Below are 24,042 nucleotides of genomic sequence, written 5' to 3'. Positions count from 1 at the left end.
TTAATCTAGATGGGACGAGTTATCTATAATTCAAAAGGTGAATCCCAAATTCCAGCTAATTGCTCATAGTTAAAGAAAGGACAAATATATATTCATAAATCGCATGTCTGGTTACACGCTATGCAAACCAGCTGCGACAGTGAGGCCACTCAGTCGTCAATGCTTCACTGGGGCCACATGGGCTGGAATGCACTGGGAGAAAGGCTGCACCTCCTCAGAACTGAAACTTTAGCGTACACTTGACGGGGCAACACACACTGTGGGCCACATTTTTATGTTACACCACTGTAAATCCAGTGCTGAGATCAGAATCTAGCCCTGTGGGGTTTTTAAATGGTGCGTATCACAGTTTAAGTTGGATGTGACATCTCATTTATGCAGGTCCCATCTCATCCTCCTTTTTCCAGTGCTGAGGGATGTTTGAATCAGTGGAGGAGATGAGAATGTTCTTAGTTTAAAAAAAAAAACTGCCAAATTTATCTACTATGTAAGAGGTGCTGGTTTTTTTAGTTTCTTTTTTTAAACAAAGGCTTTCCCCTAGTTCATTTTGTTAGAGGCCTTGGTTATTGTTCTCTTCTTAAGAACTTCCCAGGCAACACTTTACTCTGTGAAATGGGGTGAAAAGTTTTCATGTAAAGCAGATGTTGGCGTTTGTTTGCCTTGTGAAGGAAAGGCACAACTCTGTATCCAAGAGGTATCTGTCTCGAGGGGAAGTACTGAACACAAGCCACAACGCGGACAAAATAAGGACGTGCTTGGCACTAAGTGAGAAACATTTGGATAATGTTACAGCAACACAGAGCATTGGCACCACCAGTGATGGGAAGTGTTGGGATTGCTCAGTTATCCCCACATTTTGAGGAGTGCCGTGTCAGAAAATACCCTAGATGATGACTTCTGGTTAGTGACGTTACTAATTGCTCCAATCCAGTTCCAAAGTCCTTACTATGAAAGAGACACCAAACCTCTTACAACTGATCAATTTCAGACCAGCCTAGACCTTCCTATCCCAGTAATGTGGAACTTCAAAATTGAACTTCTGCCCCTCTGGACACTGTCATGTCATGCACCAGTCATAGAACTAGCCTGTTTTCAACTTGGCCGGAACTGGGGTTCAAGGCTGCAAAAACCTCTTATTGCTGCAGCAATACCACTGCTCAAGCCAGTTCATTATCCGTTTGGCCAAGACGCTTCTCTCTGTACTGAAGGTCACGAAATAATTCCTAGTTCGACAGACCCAAGGAAACAAAGTGTCGTTTCAAAACCACACAGGTTACCCAAATGGAGTATTCCTCATAACACTAGTGCTACAGCTAATAAACCTTCCCAACAGTTCCACATTAGCAGGTGAAATATACATTTTTTTAATGGTATTGTTATGTTATGTGCTTTACAGCAGGCTCTCTTTGGTATAAACATTCTGTCACCAAGCTAGCAATATTTTACAAGAAACGTCTGCTAGTAACACAGGGGAAGGTAACATCACACTCTAATCTAATAAAGTGATTGCACATACTTAATCACTTCTGCAATATCAGACTAAATATTCCAATGCATTCCCAGCACTACCCTATTTGAAATGCACCGACAGACATCTAACAGTATATGTGCCATTTCAAGGAAAGCTTAAGGAAACATCGCTTCACTCCAAACAAAAATGTAGCCTTTTATGTTACCATTAAAACTGAGAACAATGCATCTATGCAACATCCTGCTATTCTTGCTATGATAAGCTTAGTGAATTGCTTCAATTCAATGGGGGCTTGCTGGTCCCTCATAAGGCAAGCTCACTGTAAACTCTATTCACACTACATCATCATTTAAGGCACTACAATAAGGGGACACATCAAACAATTCTTCATCACACATACCTGTGCAAAACAAATCAGAAGGTATCCGTTTCTCTCATGAGGCTCTCCTTTCTCTCTCTCTCAGTGCTACAGTGATGAGCTCTAATGATTGCATTAATTCACATACATTCTGACGTATCGTTTTGGTTTAAATACAAAGGATACATCAATTTCATCCCCAGGAACGTTTAAGATTTAGACAAACACTAGGTACAGAGTTCAAGTATAATCACTACACATTTTGATTACAAAGACAGAACATTTGGGGTTAGCAGGAAGTTTTGCTTGTTATATTTTTTTTCTCTAATCAATATGTACATATTTCATTTCATGTAAAATATTAAAACACCACCATTACAAAACTTCTAAAATAGTTTTAAATTCAGTAATAAACTTTAAAATCTGGATTTTTTTTTCCTTCCCTCCTCCCCCCCTCAATTCCTACATGCACTTACTGTATGCAAGTCTTAATAAGAGCGCTTTAAAGCTGGCTGCTAGCATACCCAGGAGGAGAGGCTCACCGGAGTATAAAAAGCTGTACATGTCATTATTTCACTGTATTTCAGATTGTTCAGCTCCCTCCTAAATGAATCATGCAAGGAAAAAGATAAAGAAAAGAAAAAAACCAAAAGCCCTGTGCTTCTGAGAGAGGAATCCAGCTCCATTATAGGGCCAGTGTCTAATACTCCAAAGAAACCAAACTCAAAAGAGCAACGCAACACTATTATGTCTCAGCTGAAGAATACAGCATTTTGGCAAAGCAGTCGTGTTACGTTATACAGTGAGATCTTGCATATAAATGAAAAACTTAATTTAATAGCTTCTGCAATGATACAAACCCAGCTACGTTATGGATATTCAGACTTTACAAGACAATAAAATGAAGATTTCATGGTTTAAATGGACTTTTGAAAATTAGGTTGCTAGTACAAGATAGCTGCCTCTATCATACCCTTAAAGAAAGCAGGAAAGTAAACAGAAAAGGTTGACAGTGACAAATAGAGATGTAATTGCTTTTGCAGAAACAGTAATCTACTAGGGAGAAAATGAATTATAGAAAAACTTTAAAATATTAAACTGAAGTTTGAAATCTGCTCTAGCAACTTACTGAGATAAATGTGCATTATATTTTTAGTGGCAATTCGGATTTGTGCAAGCTGCTAAAATATAATCTGCTAATCTGTTTAAATTAGAAGAGTTAAAAAAAAAATCAGCATTTGTCTTTAAAGACATTGATTTTCCTTTTCTCCTCCGATTACCATAATATCACAATAGCTTTAAATAAATTGGACTGTGACCTTTTTAAAAGCATCTATAAAAATTAAGTAAAAGTTTAAAATCTTAATCAATGACCCTTGTACTGGTACCAACGGATGCTGCCCAGTTTGTGACTGAATTCCCCAAGCAGAGACATTGTCATACATGGTAAATCCAGACTTAGAGGAGACTATGAGAGTACAGTCAACACCAGGTAAAGGTTCACCTGAAAACCTCCTTTAATTCTCCAGGCCTGTAGCAGAACCCAGCTCTCCCCAGAGTGGGCTAATCACAATTACTGCAAACCCTACCAATCAAGGGCAGCCCCCGAACTACAAGTATGAGTACTGGTTGATCTTTGTTGGGCTCAGCGGGTATCCAGCGTAAATAGCAGATCCTCGGGAAGCACCAATATAGGACTGAGTAGCAAACTGATGTTGGTACTGGGCAGGCGGGACATTTGCAGAAGTCAGCAAGCTGGGCCCGACACTCACTGGTACCTGGTGGACAAGAGTGCTAGGGTGGGCAGCATACGTGGTGTGCCTGGAAGAGCCCTGAGGGGAGAAGAGATGCGCGAGAGAATTTGTGGAGCCCAGCGTTGTAGCAGTGCTCGGAGCATAGGTGTACATGTGGGGCTGGCTGGGAAGATGTGTGCTCGCTGTAGCTGCTGCCAGGTGGGGATGAGCTGGGCTGCCGTGCTGAAACGTGTAGGGAGCCTGAGAAATAGCTGATGGGAGGGGAGCCACATACGCTTGCTGCCTGCGTGGAGCCGGATTTCCGCTTCTCTCCTGTGAGGCCAACACTGGCGTTGGCTGGTTCTGCAAAGGAGAAAAACCAGTGACGTGAGTGGGCACCCCCCATGTGATGCCTGTCAGCGGGGGAGGAAAACCAGCTATGGGCGGGCCCTGCACTGGGGACGTTCGAGCACTCATGGAGCAGGGCTCATAATGCTCTGCAGGAAGCACCAGGAGACTGGCAGCCTGAGGAAAGGCAGATCTCACTGACTACGGAGATAAGTCGGACTGTTACCGGGGGCAGAGGTGGAACCGCAGCCCTTCTGGTGCCGTGGCCAAGGCTCCCGTCTGGCCGCGCCTGGGCAGGCGCTGAGCACACCACAGGGAGGCTGCTCTAGTTCTGGATCTGGCAGGCAGAGCTGGTTGCACAGCAGCCACCGTTGGTGCAGCTGACGAAGGCGGAGTGGAGGCTATGTGTACGTGGGGCCAGAGAAGCCTGGCTGGAGGTGCCTGGCACTGCTCTGTTGTGATCAGACAATCTGAGCTTGAGTCAAACACGAGAGCCGGGGGCACCAGCTGAAGCGAGGCCAGGCTCAGGACCCGGAAGGGAATGCGCATATAGCTCATCAGAGCCATCTCTGGGCTGGTACCTGGCGAGATCTGCAAGGGGGTGGGTGGGAGGCGCAGAGGAGTCCTCCCTCCAGAGGCTAAGCCAGTCCACCTAGTACCTCCTTCCCCAGCACGGCAAGGGTAGGATCTGTGCACTGCTTGGCCCCTTTCCCTGACACACCAGCTGCCAGGAGACACCCCCACAGGCAGGGCCGGCTCTAGGTTTTTTGCTGCCCCAAGCAAAAAAATTTTTGGCTCCCCCCACACCCTCCTGCCGCCCCAGCCCTGGGCTCTCACCCCCACCCCACCCACACTCCCTGCTGCCCCAGCCCTGGGCTCCCCCCACCAGTGCTGACTCCGCCCGCTCCCCCCTCGCCTCCAGCCGGTCCGGCGCTGGCAGGGTCGGGGTAAGCAGCAGGGCTCCCGGGCTGCGCCTCAGCCCAGGGTACCTCCAGCCGGGGCTCCCGCCTCCAGGACTGGCCGGGACCCGGGAGGGCAGAGCCAGGGGACCGCCCGGCAGAGGGCTGAGGCGCCGGGGCAGGGCAGCCCCAGAGGAAGCAGAGCCCTGGAGAACGGGACGCGGGCCCCACAAGGCAGCGCCCTGGGCACCGGTCCCTACTATGGCCCCGCTGCTGCTGCTGCTCCTGGCCGCCCTGCCGCAGTCCCTGGGTGGCTCGGGCTGCTTCGCCCAGCCCTGGCTGCGGCGCGGCCGCCCTGCGGCACCTGCAGGTGGCTCCGTGCACCCTGCGAGGCGGCCCCCAGCCTGAGTGTCCCACGCTCGGAGCCCGCCCGGCCATAAGGTGCGGGCGCTGCTGCCCGACGCGAACCGCAGCGGCCCCAGGGCGCCCCCCGTGCAGGACGCGCTCCTGCTGCCAGGGCTGGCTCTAGGCTTTTGCTGCCCCAAGTGCAAAAAAAAAAAAAAAAAAAAAAAGACTGTCTGGAATGCTGCCCCTGAAAATGTGCTGCCCCAAGCACGTGCTTGGTTTGCTGGTGCCTGGAGCCGGCCCTGCTCACAGGAGAGAGCACAGGTTTTATGCCATACTGAACTGTCAAGGACTGAACCAGAACCAGCTACTTAATGCCAACAACGAGGAAGCAGCTACAGCGCTTCTGTCACTGGTAACCAGCCCTCTTCCTCTCCCCATAACACAGGGTCCAGTATGACAGTGTCCTGTTTGGTATTAACAAGCCTCAGGGACATTCAGAAGCCAGCAGAAGACAAAGCAAGAGCCACAGCCTTGCTTACCTGGCTAAGGTTGAGTGGCTGCACGCCACCAGTCACCATGCGAGGTGGCCGGTACCCGGTTGGTGTTATACAGCATCCCGATGACTGCCCACTCACCGATGCCACTGGTTTGGTCTTGCTGACGCTACTCAGAATGCCTGAAAAACACGAGCAGGTTAGTCCATTCTTCTCCAACTCATTCCAGGACCTCCCCAGCTTGTGTACCTTCAACAATGCAGGGGCCCTTCCCTTGCAGGGCCATTTCTCTAGTTTCAGTGTCACGCTTGGATGAATCAATAACATGCCGGCATTTCCCAGAGATCTGAGTAACATGCTGCAATCGGCTGCTGGGGGAACTGCTGCCAATAACCCAGTGGAAATCCTTTTATACTCAGTGAATCTTAACAGACCCGGATTTCTAGACTCTGAGGGCAGCAGCTACAAGCCAGCACAGAACACTAGCTGCCTACAACTTAGTCCTGGCTATTCTGACAAAGGAGACAGTGCTGTCAGAGCTACGGATACAGACACAAGGAGTGGGCTGGCAGGTCCTGTCTTTGTCAGAGTGGGCACCTACCTGAGGCCTGCGTGGCGACGATGCAGTCGGTCAGTTGTGTTTTCAGAGGTGGGACGATGATGGTGCGGGAGCTGGAGCTGTCGGCCGCTCCCCTGGCAGGCAGCTCCAGCACCCCCCCAGCACTCCTGACAGCAGAGAGCGGATCGCTGGTGTAGGGGCTATTGAGGGAGGAGTCTGAGTCTGGGGAGTCATTCACGGTAACATAGCTGATGACATTGGATCTCTGCTTCATGCCCAAGCTAGGGGAGAAAACACACCATACTCATTTACCTGGAGTGCCCACAGGGAGCACCCTTGGCCCTGCCATGGCTCTCTCCCCTTATGCAGAACTTTATGGTAATTCGAGTTAGTGGAAAAGCCAAATTGCACAGAGGCTTGATGGGATGTTCTGTGCCTCACATCAGAGATTTCGCCGCACAGATTTCTTAGCCCAGCCTCACAAACCCCTCTGCATGCGCTTTTCTTTTCTAGCCTGGCGCTCTTCTCCTCCCATAAGCATCCTCTTGCGGTCAAGGATGGACGTGGGAGTGTGCAGGCTGTGCCTAGCTCAGGGCGAAATGCTATTTGCTCTAAAGCCAGACTCTCTACCTTGTGGGCTTGTATTTGTTGTCCTCCTCTTCGTCGGTATCGCTGCGGATGGTGATGACGCTGACGGGTGGGCTAGGCGTGTCTGGGATTACGATGGGCTGGTGCTGCTCCTGCACTGCTATGAGAGCGTTGGAGGAGGAGGCAGCACGAAGGGGGCTGCTCCCAATCAACGAGTAGACTTGGGAAGGCACGACCTCCAGTGCAGCAGTGGGCCTGCAGGAAGCAACAGGGCAAGACAAGGAGATTGTTCAGTGGCCAAACCATGCTGCCCACCTAGAGACAGACTGTGCCAGAGCTCACCATGGCCTGGGGCCAGCAGGAAAAGAAAAGCCCCAGAGCTGACATCCTGATAGAACTCAACACCCATCAGGTCAGGAGAGCCAGGAAAAGCTCCAAGTCCCAGCGCGCAGGATTAAAGGGGTGGAATTCCCCTCAGTGCAGGAGGATCCCCTCTGGTCCTCCCTTGTTCAGAGGCCAGACTGTACTACAGAATACCTCGAGGCCCCGACGAGGGCAGGGCCCCAATCTGCTGGCAATGCACACACCTGGGGACAGTCCCTGCCCTCCCATTGCAGTGAAGATTGCCCGAGGAAGGAGTTCAGCATTCAGCCCTTAGCTGGCAGCTCACTAAAAACAGTTGCAGACAGGGCCCCCTGTGTGAGCAAGATGCTAGCGCCCCAGGATCTGCACATCTCCCCCCAGTGTGTCGAAGGGTCAGCAGGGAGGGCTCCTTACTTGGCTGTGCTCTGTGCTGGCTGTTTGTTCTTCTTTGCTGCGAGGCCGTTGCTCTGCTGCTGCCTGACAACGTGAGCAACTCCAACGTTCAGAGGCTGCGCAGTAGCTAGAGCCACGTGGTTGGTCAGTAAGGAGGGCTGCTGCATGATGGTGCTGTACTGGTTTCCATGGGAATGTGCGTTCCTACGGGGGGGAGAGACCCAAACGCTGACTGGGCTGCAGGCACCATGGGAGGGCACAGTGCAGGCAGGAATGTGGGGAGCCGGTGCTCTCAGGCAGGTCTGTGGGTTTGCACTGGCTCACATTCCCACTGGATCTTCTAGGCCGCAAGCGGCTCTCTAACACACTGGTTCAAGCACTGTGACGCTTCAGATGTAGGCTGCACATTTCAATAGTATTAGTCCTAGTCCTGACAACGGTGGCACTGGCGTAGGTGACATGGAAGCTGTTAATGACGGAAACGCTTACCTGCTACAAATTATGCCATCATGTCACTGGGCTCAGGAGCACCTCTGCGTTAACACAGACCCTTACCTCCAGTCAGCTAACTGCTGGTTGCTTCCAATCGTCTCTGGAATCACAGCTGTGGGCTGAACAGAATTGTGCAGTGCAACTCCTGGAAGCTGCTGCCAGGTGGAAGGTAGCAGGATCTGTTGGGTCCCTCCAGGCCAGGCCTGCTGCAAAACAACAAACAGAAAGAGGGACTCGCTAAGCTTCAGCTTCCAAGAGTAGCGAGAAAGACCCTTCCAAACAACAGAATCAGCTGTGCAGATTGTTAACTTGCAGAGATAAAGGTATGTGATTGCACTTCCTCCCATGGCCTCACTACAGGAACAGAACAAGAAAACCAGAGAAACAAACTTCCTCAGCCAGTTTGTCCACCTTTTCTATCACAAACATCACCTGGGGAAGAGGATGGTGTTTAGACTGTACTGCAGAAAGAGTGCCAGAAAGTGGGTAGACTACATCCACCAGAACACTAGGGGCCATTTCTGCTGAGCACCTAAGAGGCCATTACTAGAGAACAAGTGCATCTGAGATGGTTCTGAGGACAATAAAATGAAAGAATCTTCAATGAAGTAGTTCAATTTGGAAGCCATTTAGCCCATTCAGCAGCTGTTTCACAAATTGTTTATAATGCTCAAACTGAGGGGAAGCAAAGGCAGCAGAAACTTCTCTGCTCCTCCCCAATCTCTTCTCCAGCCGGGGAGAGAGGAAGTGGGGTAATGGCAGAAATGCCAATCTCCCCTGATTCAAGCACTGTTACCGAAGGGTCTAGGCCACATTTGCAATATGTTTTCATAGTTTACAAAAAGACTGAGGAAATGGAGCAAAATGCAGGTTTCAGTAGTCTAGATAAGTGAAGTCCAACATTTGCAAAAAGCCAATAAGTTCATCTTGCTCACATGACCCAGAAATAAAAATCTAGTTACAAATATGGACTTTTTACCACTTGGATTGAGTTGCTGAAGGAAAAAAAAACAGTCAATATATTAAAAAAGAAAAAAAAGCGCATCTCTTGCTGTGTTTGTCACATGTGAGGTGCTCAAAATCCACCCACTTTCAGGTCATAGGGATCCTGGCTTTTCAGTCTAAATTGGTAATATGCTTCTGCAGTACAATAGCGCTACGACGTAGAACACACATGGTTCTATTTCTTGCAGTTTAAACTGCAAAACCACAAACACGTGCTGTTTTAAACAAAATATTTCTGCAAGTAACAGATCCACTTATTACAAATACTGGTTCCAAACAAGAAGCCTTCAAGCAGAGAACTGCTAACACCTCTGCCAACATAAGCAGAATAATAAAAAAGAGAAATATGTTAAGTCACACCATGCGTCTTTCCAAAAGCCAACACCTGCACAAGACAAAGCAGAGAGTTTAATACAGAGTGAAATCTAACTTCCCAACGGGAGGCAGAAATCAGGCCTTCCAAGCGACGAACTGTTTTGACAGAGGAAGGACAAAAATAGGCAAAGCTTAGCAAATGGCTAATGCAAACGTAAGTTAAGAAGCAAAGAGAGAAGTGTCGGAAGCACTAAAGGTGAGCAATTTGGGCCAAAGGCTCCAGGAAACCAAATGGAAATATCAAATTCTCTGGAGAGAATTAGAATCCAGGCTCTTAGTTTGAAGACAGATGGCTCTGGTCTCCTCCTGAGGTACAGGGGAGTGAAGCGCCCAAGTCCACTGCACACAGATGGAAGAGCAGATCTAATTGGCCTGTTAGCTCAGAAACCCAAATGCACTTTGAAAGAGTCACCAATCACTTAACGGTGCCCGTGCTCTGCTACATCCACTCCTGCCATTTTCAATGGCAACCCTTCAGCAAGCAGAATTGGAGAAGAGGTGGAAGAGAGATAAGATCCTTTGGGTCCTTTCTGTACAAACCACTGTGATCCACCAGAACCCACTTGCCTGCCTTTCCAACCTCAAAAACGGGGAGCATTTAATGTTGTGGCTAGTAGCAGACACTCGAATGGCCAAGCTTAAGTCACTAGTCACAGTAAGGCCAGAGCTCCGGCTTGAGCAAATTCCATCCCAAAACAAGTCTCCAGCTTGGGCAAAAAAATGCTAATAAGTTATTGCTTTTAAAGCCACAAAAAGACAAAATGGTTTATGTAAGAAATGGAGTGTGCTTTGAAAGACATGTGAGGACAGGACTTCAAGTGCATTGTAATGTTTCCATATGCTTCACTGATCTGATTCTGGGGTTTTAAAATGACTGGCTTGTGACATCTGCAGGGTCAATTCTGATGCAGATACCAGACAAATTCAGAGGGCAACAATTTTGAAAGCACAGATTTTAAAACCAGGTGCACCCCCTCCCATAGCCCCTGTCAGTAGGACATTTAGCTTAATCAGAACTAGCCTGAGAAACTGTTGCCATCTAAAAAGCTAGAGCTCACCTTTAATTTCAACCACAAAATGTAATAAGAACAAAAAGCATCTGTGGGGAGCAACATCTTTCTTTGGATGATGCAAGCTGCCAGTGATTGGTTATAGATAATGAAAGGTCAGAGAATTATTGTCAATATTCAATGAAGGTTAAGGTTTCTTGATTGCTAAAGGAATAAATTAAAAAGCACTTGCTATTATTAGAGGTTTTAACCTGAGCTTAAGCACTTGAAACAGTTCTACATGCAAAGAAGCTTTAAAACAAAAAATGCAGCTAACTTGCCAACTGGTTCAAATTCTGGCCATCCAGGTACCTGTAGCAGAGTCAACCTAAAGGCCGTTTCCTTTGTTTACAACAATTAAAAGGTAAAGACAGGACAGTAAGCAAAAGACAAATAGGATTACAGCTCTTCTGAGCTTAGGAGAAGAGCTTTATAATACTAGACTAGTAAAGAGCAACAGTCAATGGATCTGGATTCTTTAGAGCCACACTAAACATCAGAGTCAGACAGTGCGTCAGCAATGTTGGGGAGGAAAACAACAAGACATTAAGATGTAGCAAGAACACAGCCACAAGATGGCACATGCTTCCATGCCCTCTGCAAGTCTAAGTTAAAACAAAAACTCCGTTAGTGAACACAATCAAGGGAGGCAATTACCAGTACTGCAGCCGTCTGTTCTACTAGCGCTGGCCGGCCGGCTGCGCAGTTCAGAGTAAAGGGCACCGCATACTGCGGCGTGATGGTGGCTACTTGAGGATGAAGAGTTGCTACCATTAGTGGTGTACAGCTTCCCTGAAACGTAGATTAGGCAGTGAGTGAAACACACGTCCTGAGGCAGGTTAACTGGGTTCAGCAATAGGGCCAGAAAGGCTCTCAACCTATTGGTACTAACAACACTCTTCGATGTCTCTCAGCAATCAAACATATGTATTCAAACCACTACTCCCTCTGGCCCTCTAGGTGGGCTAATATGACCAACTGGCAAACATTCCTGAGGGAAGTGCGAGGGACACAGGAACCAGCTTCACAAAACTGGTTCAAACTTTATACTACCTTATTCTGGGTGGATCCTAGATGTGTGTATTCCAGGCCATCTCTTGTATATACTGTATTGGGCCATAGTGATATATGCTTCACCGCTGATGTAACACATCATATATAATCATACACAGGCTATTTCGTGTACAGTATTCTCGGGAAAGAATAAACTAAGGAACTTTAATAATCTCAGTCACCAGGGTCTTTAGATTACTAGAAATTAACATTAATCATGGAGAGATTGCCAAGAAACAAACCTAATCCATAAAATCATTGTATTTGTTTTGTTTTTTGTTTTTTTTTTTAACTGCAGTTTGGTACTTTATCATGAAGAGCAGCAGGAATGGGCTGCTTCGTGATGGCTTCCTTTAAGATTATTCTGTTCATTGAATACTGTGACCTGTGCAATTATACTAAACCAAATGCATGCATCATCAAATGCTACCTCAATTATTTGAATTGAACAAATAAATTACAATTTATCACCTAAAATTGCTCCTGTATGACTAGACCAGTCACTGTGATATACTTCCCCCAGATTTCTTGGCCGTTACAATTAAGAGTATGCACATTATTTCCCTATGTAACTGTCAGCAGAAACTGTGAAACTATGCAAACTAGTACAATTATAGTATTATCCATAAAGATGATGGATTCTTCAGTGTACAAAAATGTCCTACAATAAATGTGCTTATTACTGTGTACCCATTGTATATTTAAATAAAACACTGCTTTGTTGGAAATAGTTTTGTTTTTATGGCAGAAGACAAATAAGAGTTTAAAGTTTTTGTAAAATAACAGACTATATATTTCAAATTTCAAAGATAATCATTACTTCTGATAACACATCTGGAAATAAATACAATCAGTGAAACACATCCACGCATGTCAAGGATGCAATTATGCAAAAAAAAGAGGATGCAAAAGTAATTGAATTGAATTAAAGATGGGAATATACAACATCAATAATTCAAATCTTTACTTTTGTTTTCTGGGATCTCATTTTTCACATGGTAAATAATGCATAGAAACCAATTAATTTCCTATGGAATTTGCTGTCTGGCTTTTAAGCAGATAGCCTGCCTTATGTAGGAAGGTACAGACAAGAACCGAATGTTTTGAACACCAGTCCCATCCAGAGGAAGACAGAAGTCTCAGGAGACTAAATATTTACCCCATTATGGAAGGCCAAACCCCACAGCCAGTGAGCATAAAGAAATACAAACTACTCTCCTGGCTTTGTAATTATCCTCTGCCTGCAGATTGGTAGGGCACGTCAATATTCTATGCAAATATCAGATTCTAAAGGACTTATGGACTCCACTAACAGTCCCTCCTGGCTGGCACTTGGCACAGGAGAATTGTGAAGTGTCAAAGTAACAAATAAGGTTCAGACTTACAATATCCCAGCAGAACCAGGCAGACTCGAGCTTGATATGAACCTATATATCACTGGGATCCAGGTCCCCCCCTCCTCCTCCTCTCTGCGATTTCTCACAAAAAAAAAAACCCCCCCCCCCCCCCCCCACACACACACACACACGCACGCCCCCAACAAGACATGGCTGCCATTCCAACGAGAGAGAACAAAGTTGGACTGTACTTTGCACTAGGTGGAATTCCAGTTGCCCCCGTTCTTACCTGTGTGAGAACTCCCGACTGGATCTGCAGCGGCTGTGCTGCTGGTGCTTGTGGTACAATCGGAACGGCATTCTCCATCCGTACTGGGAACCCAGAATGCTTTGCAGTGGCCTGAAGTCCGGCTGTTCGGAAAAGAAAGAAGCCATGGTTAAACTGTTTTCTTTATTATCCAAATGTTTTTTCAGACTCTAATTCTTGCCAACCAAAGCAGGATGAACAGAGACACGGTCACAGCCTCAGCCATCAGGGAAAGAGGGGCCACAGAAATGGGGCACCCCACACCCGACAGAAGGGCTCCCTTTGTCCAGCAGCAACCTGCTCCCCACGGCGAATGACAAGCTCAGGGTATTCATACCCACACATGGCCACTTGCGCCTTCTGTAAGGCTTTGCTGGGAATTAGCGCTGGTAGCAGTGCTGCACTTTCTGTCTTGGCTTTTGCAACACGGACACCTGTTCAGTGAGAACTGGTCTGAGACTATTGCTACCTATTTAATGTAGGTCACTGAACAGCCATGAGATGGGAATGTTTTCAGACTCTGCTGGCCAGGCGGAACTTGAATCCAAACACCACCCAGTTTAAATATGCCATACTTAAATGGAAACAAAAAAAGAATAGTTTCTGGAGTTCTGAAGTCTTTATGTACTGTACTTACACACCACCTGCAGACATCCATTAAAAGATTATAAATCACTCCCAACATATAGGAAACACTACCAGAAACACTTTCTAAACAATTAAAGTCACAACTAAGCCAAACCATACATCTACTAGTGTCTGCAAGGTGCTGCACCCTCCAGGAGAAGACAAATTCTTTACTGGGGGACATGGGGAAATGATCTGGTGCCACTGGGTCATGATGCCCTTCCCTTCACATTCCCTTCCATTTCCTTTTTACAGTAACTGAAATCCTTGTGTGCATGAAAATACCTTGTCCACACTGAGCTATGTTCCCTGTCTGCTCTTTGAAAGGTACATCTACTCTGGCAAAAGTGGGACCTATAATTCAGCTCCACTGGTGCTCCTCCACCATTACAAGTGTCATTTTTGACAGTCTAGACAAGGCTTAACTTTACAAGTAGTACTTAAATGGAGTGTTTCAGATCAGTTTGGCACCTACATTCTCCCTTGAAAGACCTCGGCTTGCCTTCACTGTCTACGGACTTCCTAGCCTTCGGAAGCATTTGGCACTAGATGGACCTTTCAGAGATGGCAGGTGTGTAGCTGGAGGTATCAGACACAACCCACCAATAAAGCCCTGGCTAATGAACAATTACAGTCTCTGCAAGTCCCTAAAATTCTCAAGATGGCACTGGAGAATTCTCTAAAGCTTAGGTGCATACAAGCCAGCCAAATGCACTCCCCTCAATCACATCCGGAAGGGAACATAGTCAAACACTTCTAACGTTACCATGCTACCTAAAAACAAGTACAACCTGCATACTGCAGCCACTGTGTCCTGCACTCGCTCTATCACGATATTTTGCTTCATTCATAACCTACCATATTAGCATAAGCCAGATACAAATGGAGAAACTTTCACGATCAGCAGCTGCATTTCTTACTCTGTGTAGCTTTATCTCTTTGCAATTGGCATTCTTTTACTTCTTGCCACCAAGCTGCACAACTGTATTAACACTTGTGAACTGAGATTCCAAGAGTGCATATTCATTCTAGAAATTTAAGGGAATCGCTGTCGGGATGAAAATTTTAACTGCGATAGCACCTGTGCATATTCCAAGCATGTTCTAACCCTAGAGTGTCTCTCCAAATGCTCTTGGTGCCAAGAAACTAAAGCCTAGAAATAAATTTCTGCTCCACTATGAAAGTGAACCTAGTTCTAGGCCCCCCCCAATAATAGATTCACGGACAAGACTCAGGAGGGATTTCTATTCTAGGCCTGAGTTTCAAACAATTAAATCTCTAGAAAAATCCCCTTTTCATCACAACTTTCTCATGCTGGTTCTCAATGGGAAGTAGATTGTGCGCATGTGCAACCCTGACCGCTCAAAGGTCAAACAGAACATCATGAGCGTTGAGGTGTCATTCAGGGAATGAGAAACATTTCAGAGGTTTTCTTAAGTCTCAGATGGGTCAAACTCCTCCTATAGCCCTGAGGAATGCTGTTGTGTTACGCTCGGGGGGGGGGGGGGGGGGGGAATGGCTGAACAATAAAGTGACTGAAGATTGCCTAGTAGGCAGGTATGTTCTCCTCACCTGTCCAAGCGTGTCCTGGGAGAGGAGAACCAGACATACATACACACCTGGGCTGATTTCAATGGTTTCAGATTCACATGTGAGAGCACAGAGTGATCTCCTGGAGTTTCTCTACTTGGCCCAAATCACAAGATTTTATTTTCATTTGGCTGAAACTCCAGTAGAATGCAACAGGTTTTTCCACTTACTTTGAAAAGCAGGGGGACAAACAATGAATGTTTGCTGGAATGGATCGGTCTGTGTGCAGATCTGGGTGGTTCCAGGCTGTAAGGAAACACTCTGTTGCGCTACGCCTGCAACTGGTGCTGCAGATGATGGGTACAGAGCAGACTGATAGTTTAGCAGCGAGACATCCGAGTTTGCCAGGGAAAGAGTAGCAGCAGCAGTAGAGTTGGAAGCCAAGACACCTGCCTAGAAAACAAAACATTATAAATGGGCATATTTGTATTACGTACCCCATATCCCAGGAACAAACTACTGCAGGTAGCAGAACCCTGGCATGAAATGACATCAGCTAAAGAATTAAAATAAAGGTAAGGGAGAAAACAGACCTGAAAAAAGCTGTATTTGAACCCACTTTCTATTTTTTGCCTTTCATGCCTCTGGACTGGCAGGCCAATACAATCAGAGTAACAGAGCAGAGAAACTTTCTGTGTCAGTTTGGCCTTGCCAACTATATGGAAAATGAAATTGCAAAAGCAGCCTACACGTTCTGAAAAGTATCTTCAAAAAAACCCAACTCCACTAGGTGGGGAAGCGATGAGTCAGCTGTTGTTGAACTAGCCTGCACTGCCCCCAGCTGGGGTGTATGTCTTAATAGGTCTGCCCCATCTCTAATTTCTATAGCCTTATGAGTGGAGGAAAAAATTCTGAATCAAGATGTTATCTAAGGAATTTTAACACATCACTGAAAATTCCATTTGCGTAGAACGTGTCTAAATTTGTATGTAGCAACAACACTTGAACACTAAAACTCAGAACTGGTTCTCATATGGCAGCAACACAGTTCTATTAATTTAGGGGCAAGTTCTGCTCAGCTACATTACGTGTAAATGCAAAATATCTGACTTCAGTGGAGTTACTTTGCAGAGCAGGATTTGGCCCACAGCATCAAAAACATTTCCCAAAGCTAAAGACTCACATACCTGATTGTGCACTGTATTGAGCTGGTTGTTGAAGCTCATAGTTAGGTTTGTGCTTGTATTAGGAGCTACATGTGTTGTGAATGGGCTCTTTATTTGATTAATTGTATCATACATATTAACTCTTCGCTTGCAGATCTCCATATTCTGAAAACAGGACTTCACACTGAAATAGAATGAGTGAGGGAAATATTAGACATACAATACCAGTACATACAGCGTATCCTCCACTGTAAGCAGTGGATTAAAGGGAAGGAAGGGAATTACATAGCTCTTAGAATACTGTTTTACATGTGCATGTATATGCTTTTAGCTTTACAGCAACAAAGAATGTCAGAGATCTGGCAAAACTAAATAATACAGCCCCTAACTAGTGGAGAAAAATATTTATGTGAGCCAAAAAAAAAGTCACCTGGATAAGCTTCCTGCTGTGTCTCGTGAATTGGGAGAACACAAATTCAGTCTAAGTAACTAAACTGGAAACACAAGAGAAGCCACCCCCCGGTAATATTCCTTTTTAATTGGCAGATTAGACTGACATGCCAGGACACTTGAGATATGCTGTTCTATGTCATGCTGAGAAATCCATCTAGAACAATGCAAAAACCAAAGTGCCACCAACTCACTGGTTGCTGTGTGGGAAATCCAGTAGATGGGTCATTGTAACAAATGAATGGTTTAAAGTCTTCAGTGGAGTAATTCTCTTATCTGCATCAATCGTCAACATTTTCTTTAACAAATCAATGTACTCCCTTCGGTCAGCCTTCTCTGCCAACATGTCTGTCCCTTCCAAGTCCGTAGACATATTCACCTTTGGGAAAGAAAAAAAAACCCGAGAACAGTTAGTGTCAATGTAAAATCCATTACTGCTATACAAATCGGTAATTCCATAGCCTACGAAAGTGCCGATAACCAATGCTGGTTCTTAAATGCTATCACTTTAGGGTTTCTCCTTCCCCAGCCTACATTCACTAATGCAGAGAAATCTGAATCTAACTTATGCACGGAATTCTTTTTCAATATTTAGTCGGTGCGCTGAGGTGAAATCAATTGGGCTGGATTCTCCAATGCCTTCCAGATATGTTATCCTACACAAAGGGAAGGCTAAAGCTAGCCTCTAACAGTTTCCATAGTTAAGATTCAGGCAGCTTTGAATGTGCACTCAAGGACTTTTTTGGCAGAAAATGCTGATCTGTTACACCTCTGTGTGTCTCCCCTAGCCGTTTCCTGAAGGCTTTGCTACCATTGCTAACAGCGCTGTTCCACTTGTGTAGATAAGGCAGCAGCATTTTACCCACCATGCCTTCTAGGCCTGCTCGAGCAGGTACAAGCAGTAGTGCTGCTTTGCCTGCACTGCACCCTCACCATTGCTACCACTGGCAGAGTGGCACCAGCATTCACAATGGATGGGGGGGTGAGGGGGAGGAACAAGCAGAGTCAGGACTTCTGAGCCACAGCAGTTTCTTCCTCATAACCCCCTTTACGTTGTACAGGTGTGTTTCAAATGGCATCATTATCAGAGCCGGCGCTGGGCGTAAGCAGACTAAACAATCGTGTAGGGCCCCAAGCAGCTGAAGGGGGCCCCCCATTCGCTTTATTAGTATGTGTTGGGGGGGGGGGAGGGAGAGAATATCCCTGCTTAGGGCCCCCAATGGCCTAGCACCGCCTCTAGCCATTATTCATTTTCCAACAGCCTCCTCTACTCACCTGCGCCATGTCATCCAAACAGTTGAATATATATTTCCGAGCTTCTTTTGATTTTATTCCTGTCTCCAACTCATGTTCTTCTGGAGTCTATAAAATAAAACATTTGTTCGGATCAGCTGGAGCCTGGCGTTAATATTTGATTGAAACAAAAACAAAGAAAAGCCAACGACCAAAAGGTTGGGCCATATAATTATTCTGCCTATTTTAGAGGGCAAACGCAATAAGCCATTTGCAAGTAGGGCAGGAGTAAACAGTCACCAGCTCCCTGGCTCCGTGACCCAGCAGGAGCAACTCACTGCAAAACTGAAATACTGGCTTGGAGGAGAATGTGGCCAAACCTGAGCTGACTATTGGTCAAGGATAGACTCCAACGCTGCTCATGTTCCACCATCCTAGAAGAGTTCTACCAAAGTGAATGCCAGATTCTGAGAGGGTATTTGAGAGCAGTGGAAGCAGGAGTATTTAGGATATGGGCAAAAGCCAAACTGAGGCATGTAAAAGTGAACCCTAAGGGGGATAAGATGGCCCTCTCACCTCCTTTGCTTCTATGATCTAAAGGAGGCCTGGGAGTTTATTCCCCAGAACCAGGGGGTGGGTTTTTGCCATTTTTTGTTTTGCTTGTTTATTTAGAAACATCAATAATATCAGGTATTCTCCTTCACTTCTGTTGGGGGAACTCCTGGGAGGACTCTAGAACTTGAGTAGATTTTCCAAACTCTCACAAGGTGCGTGTCTGTTCTGAATCTTTCACAAAGAAAGCCTGTTTCTCCCAAGAGCTCACCAGGAGTTTGTTTCTGTTAAAAGCCTTCAACAGCCCAACTAACAAACTACCATGAAATACACTTCATTTCACTCCTAAGGCTGCTCAGCGGCTGAAGTAGGTCATCTCTGACATGCAGATCGAGCAGTCCATAATAAATGGCCATTATCACACACGTTTTGCTGTCAATATCACTCTCAATTGCTATTGGTAGAAATGTACTAGGGGTTTGTCCAGCTTCTAAAAGGAAATGTACAAATCAACTACATCTGAACGATATTTACAACCTAAAGGGTACTTCACAACATATTAAAATCACGTAACAATGAGATTTGGATCAGGTCCGTGATGGACAGAACAGATTTTGAAGTTAAAGAGAGACACAAACCTTTAGCCTCCACAGTGGGTATCCCAAGTTTGGATCTCTGTTAAAAAACCTGCTTGTTTTCGTTCCTGCACTCAGAAGATACTCTGCTGGAAGGCCTTGGGTTTGTGAAATATAACGAATCTGTAAAGAAAAAAAATTAACAAAGACGCCAACAAACCGGACTGATAACTAAATCTAGTAGAGCAAACTATTGAGGTTCTACCAACTTTGTTAACAATGAATAGGAAACAGGCTCTAAATACAATTCTAAAAGTTCCATTTTTTTAAAATATAGGCTGTCTGAATAACTGAAATTTCATGATACAAAACGGAAGATGCAATTCTCAAGAATTTACAAGCACATTTAACTGGTTCTACCTAATTTTCTGCAGAGATTTTAGGTATTGGTAAACTCTAATGTGCCTCCCTGCCTTTTTACAGAAATTTTCTTTCTTTTAGCAGACTGAGAATAAGCTATTTATAAAAAGGGAAAGTCTAGCGTAAATGCAGCACTCCCCAACATAATCACTAAACATTTTTAAAGAGGAGTGAAGGGTTTTAAAAATGTTACCAAATATATGTATTATTTCATAGAATCATAGAATATCAGGGTTGGAAGGGACCTCAAGAGGTCATCTAGTCCAACCCCCTGCTCAAAGCAGGACCAATTCCCAACTAAATCATCCCAGCCAGGGCTTTGTCAAGCCGGGCCTTAAAAACCTCCAAGGAAGGAGACTCCACCACCTCCCTAGGTAACGCATTCCAGTGCTTCACCACCCTCCTAGTGAAATAGTGTTTCCTAATATCCAACCTGGACCTCCCCCACTGCAACTTGAGACCATTGCTCCTTGTTCTGTCATCTGCCACCACTGAGAACAGCCGAGCTCCATCCTCTTTGAAACCCCCCTTCAGGTAGTTGAAGGCTGCTATCAAATCCCCCCTCATTCTTCTATATTTAAATATATAATTATCAGAAAAGATATAGGTATCTGAGTGATGCAGTTGGGTCTGGGCATATCCACCCTTGGATGTGTTGATCGCAAAGGGTCCAGTGGCAAAGCACCCACTGACTTCAAGGATGCAAGTTTAGATTCATAAAGCACGTAGATCCCCTGTATCCTTTAGGGCATCAACATTTGGAATAAAAAACAAACAAACCACCAAGTAAATAACCCTCCCCCCAGAAAAGTGCATAAAACATGTTTAAAGAACACTGGCTACAGTATCAGTAACATAACAATATGCTACATTACAAAGTACCAAGCTGTCCTTAAAAAGAAAAAGACACTCCATTATAAAGCAGAGGAATAATTTTAAATATCAACAACGTATTTTCTCAAATCTTCTACTATCTGCTCCTCAAGTTTCAGTGTGAGAAATGATACAATTTGTTAGGACAAGAAAAAAGATCAGTTTCTTAAAAGTAAAAATAATAATCAGTGAACGTGTAACCCACTTGTGGAAGTGCAGGACTGGAAACACTGGCTGTTAGGCACTGTAGTTACTGATACCGTAATCTGTAGCTCAAATTACTGCACGTAGTTCTGCCAATGCACTGGCTATTCTGGTATTAGGCGCTTCCTGAGCAGCTGAACATTCACAGGCACTAGATAGGCTACTACATTTGTGTGGCTTGTGAGCCAAGATGAATTTGTGGCCTAGCTTTTCATTTCTAGCAATCTGGGTTCAAACTGACCAGTGTTTATATTTTTCATACTTAAGCAACAAAATTTTCAGTAGTACAATTAAGAAATAATTTCCAACAACCATCATCCACTAGATGCTGAGCAATTAAAGCTGGAGTCCAAATTAATTCCCATGTCCTCATTATTGAAGAGCAGATTGCCTCCTGCAAGGCCAAGGTTGCTTAACAAGGCCAAGCCTGGTGCTCATTTCCAGAGATGCCTCCTGCAAACCCTGACTGGGCCTGCATTTACTGCTGCAACTCAGGTAAAAACAAACATCTTCCCTACAGACATCAAACTAAACCACATGAAGTCAGAGTACGGGCTACCCCGAGTTTCTGGAGGATTACAGAACTCTATACTAAGCAATGAGAACCCGACCTTCGTCCCCACCCACCTACGCACTGAGATAAGGTTCGCAGAAATACATGAACCTTACCGTAGAAGGAAACCACCATGCCATACTTTAGTTATTTCTAACTCAGTCTGCTCACTAATGTACCACTGCATTTCCTCTGGAAATTTACGGCAGTGAAGAGACACTAAAAGCTAATTTGAGAGGGTCTTTTTATGTAGAGTGAAATGTACCAGACACTGTTAAATGGTAATACCACAAAACAAAACAAACCACATGATGGAGAAGCTGTACTTGGAAAAGCATTGTTCTATTTAGGTTTGTTGCCCTTTTATGGGCAGGCTAACAGCCAGGTAATACTGCTACTTGTACACTGCAAGACCCAGCCGTTCAAGAGATACCTCCACATACGCGCACACTGCTCTTCACAGGCTGCAGAGACTGTATTTGGGACACGCTCTGCGTTAGAGATCAGAGCTTCTGTAGGAATTAACATGACAGGAACTGCATGGCAGGCCGCCCTGGGACCACTGCTCTTGTAGCTAACTTGTCCCTCTTGAACTGCAGAGCGCTGTGCACAACCAGGACTGAGACACAGCACCTCAGTTGTGCCACAAAGGAACTGCAGGTTGTATATTAAACAGAAGTCAGACACACGCAAGACCTCTGCATTCTCTATTCAAAGGCAAAGGGGGAGGCAGGGCACAAATGAGAAGCAGCCTCCGTTATCACAGATAGAAAGAAAATTGGATCAAAGCAGGGAAGCAGTTGAAGACCACATGTTGAGCAGACCATATCAGAGCAGAATCCGAATTAGAGTACTTCAGTTTCACAGGGTTTATTAAAAAAGAAGCTCCTTCGGATTGAACAAGCACTGCCCTGTATGCACTATAAGCTCTTACCTGATCATATTCTGAAGCTCCTGGGTACAGAGGCCAACCCAAGAACAGCTCAGCTATCACACAGCCCAGGGACCACATGTCAATAGCTTCACAGAACGGTAAACCCAGGATGATTTCAGGAGCTCTGCAAAACAAGATTAAAATGTTCAGCCTGGCACAGAAAGCAAATGGTGCCTATTTACATATTATTCAAGCACCTTGTACAGCAGAGCAGAGCTTCCCAGAGATGCTTCCTTGTAACGTTAAAAGTGGCTCCCTGTAAAGGTGCAGCATTTCTCGCTAGCCTAATAGTGTTGTCTCATCCTCACTTAGCAGCGCTGATTATTTTTCCTTTACAGCCACAGTAAATCAACAGCGCAGTCTTCTAGCCCAAGAGGAGAGGACTCAACAGTCCAGAGACATCTCATACCAATGAGAATTACCCTATGCTACAGCCCCCCTGTAAACGGCAAGTATGTTGCTAGCAGATTTAGTCACATGATAGGGTGACCCCCAGCCATCACACAACCCAGCCCTAGCATGTCCCCACAGGCATGTCAGACAGCAGCATGGCATTGTGGGGGTTAAGTCCTATCGGGTGATGCTCCCTCAGCTCAGCTAATCAGCAGCAGAGGAGTCTAGATAGGTTCAGAAGGTTTACACGGGCTTTGGCTGCTTTCACCTGGAAAAGAGTGGTCTGTAGACCCAAGCCAGGACACTCTGCAGAGAGAAGAGTGCCACTTTGTTTACACTGCTTAGTGTTTATATAGGGTTTATTTGGGACATCTCAGGGTTAAGGTGGACGAAGAGAACACAGCCAGACACTGTGATGGTCAGTGTTTTGCCACATTATTTTATGGGGTTTGGGGCAACAGAACCTCACCAAGCATAAACCCCCCTGCCCAGCCCCTCTCAGGGAGATTACGAACAAAACAATGTGCTGCTTTTAAATCTCAAACCCCGGAGAGGATTTTTTCTGCATAACCCATCTGGACAGAAATGTTGCAGGAGATGATATTTTAGCACAGCTATCCCTTTGCCTCACACACAGCTGTGAAACAAACACCTGCAGTTCTGCCTGCTCACAGGTTGTATTTACATATGGTGTAAGGCCAAGGGATCATGGGAGCAGGTACAGGAATTCACTCCGGAAAGTACAGGAAACAGTAGAACCTCCGTTTTCCTAGGAATAACCAATTCCATCGTAACCCCAATGTGGGGGAGGAGAGGAACGTCCCAAACACTGGTCTACGCTGCTTTCTGGGCAGGTCTTGGGCAGTAGATCCTAACACTGGTATGTAATGTCTCGTGTAGCAAACACACACCAAGAAAAATGTATTGCACAGTCATTCCAGTTAAAGCAGCTCTCAAACGGATTATCTTGCTTTACAGTTTTGGACTCTGGCCTTGAGGGATGTACGGGTATCTCCGTCACATTGCACTCTGCAGCAGGACACTGAAAAGCCCATCTTAATCCCATTTTCCATCTGACCCTTCACCTGGCTGTGCATAGTGAGGAACGATTCCCAGGTAACTGTAACACGGGTGCCGTACATCTACCAAAGTAAAAGCACTTCTCACAGCTGTCCAGTCAGCTGACATGCAGGTCATCAGGGAATGAGGCAAGTGCCACTGACAGGTGAGCTCAGTTAACTGTTCCCCCCAACCTCCCTGCTGCACTCTAGTGGCAGGGGTAGTCACACTGATTCAGCACAGGGCTGCTGCTTTAATACAAGCAGTTCTCGGACGCAGGTGAACCCTTTTAACTAGCCCA

General features: G+C 45.6%; 1 protein-coding gene across 1 annotated transcript in view; it reads right to left on the bottom strand.

The window, feature by feature from the left end:
• Positions 1-482: 482 nt before the first annotated feature.
• HIPK1 (homeodomain interacting protein kinase 1) overlaps positions 483-24,042 on the bottom strand; it is a 30,274-nt gene continuing 6,714 nt past the window's right edge. The window contains exons 2-15 of the mRNA XM_029913808.1: positions 22,290-22,413; positions 19,369-19,488; positions 18,221-18,307; positions 17,140-17,324; positions 16,517-16,679; positions 15,560-15,782; positions 13,155-13,276; positions 11,133-11,267; positions 8,110-8,252; positions 7,576-7,758; positions 6,841-7,053; positions 6,253-6,491; positions 5,697-5,833; positions 483-3,925 (exon numbers count right to left, since the gene is read on the bottom strand). Of these exons, the coding sequence (XP_029769668.1) occupies positions 3,440-3,925; positions 5,697-5,833; positions 6,253-6,491; positions 6,841-7,053; positions 7,576-7,758; positions 8,110-8,252; positions 11,133-11,267; positions 13,155-13,276; positions 15,560-15,782; positions 16,517-16,679; positions 17,140-17,324; positions 18,221-18,307; positions 19,369-19,488; positions 22,290-22,413 (2,560 nt within the window). The 3' untranslated portion in view covers positions 483-3,439. The remainder of the gene's footprint in view (positions 3,926-5,696; positions 5,834-6,252; positions 6,492-6,840; positions 7,054-7,575; positions 7,759-8,109; positions 8,253-11,132; positions 11,268-13,154; positions 13,277-15,559; positions 15,783-16,516; positions 16,680-17,139; positions 17,325-18,220; positions 18,308-19,368; positions 19,489-22,289; positions 22,414-24,042) is intronic.

Source organism: Terrapene carolina, unplaced genomic scaffold (genome assembly GCF_002925995.2).
Source record: "Terrapene carolina triunguis isolate 2854851 unplaced genomic scaffold, T_m_triunguis-2.0 Scaffold926, whole genome shotgun sequence".
Classification (NCBI taxonomy): Eukaryota; Metazoa; Chordata; order Testudines; family Emydidae; genus Terrapene; species Terrapene triunguis.
Note: the sequence above shows the minus strand (reverse complement) of the source record. Positions and strands in the feature narration are given on the sequence as shown.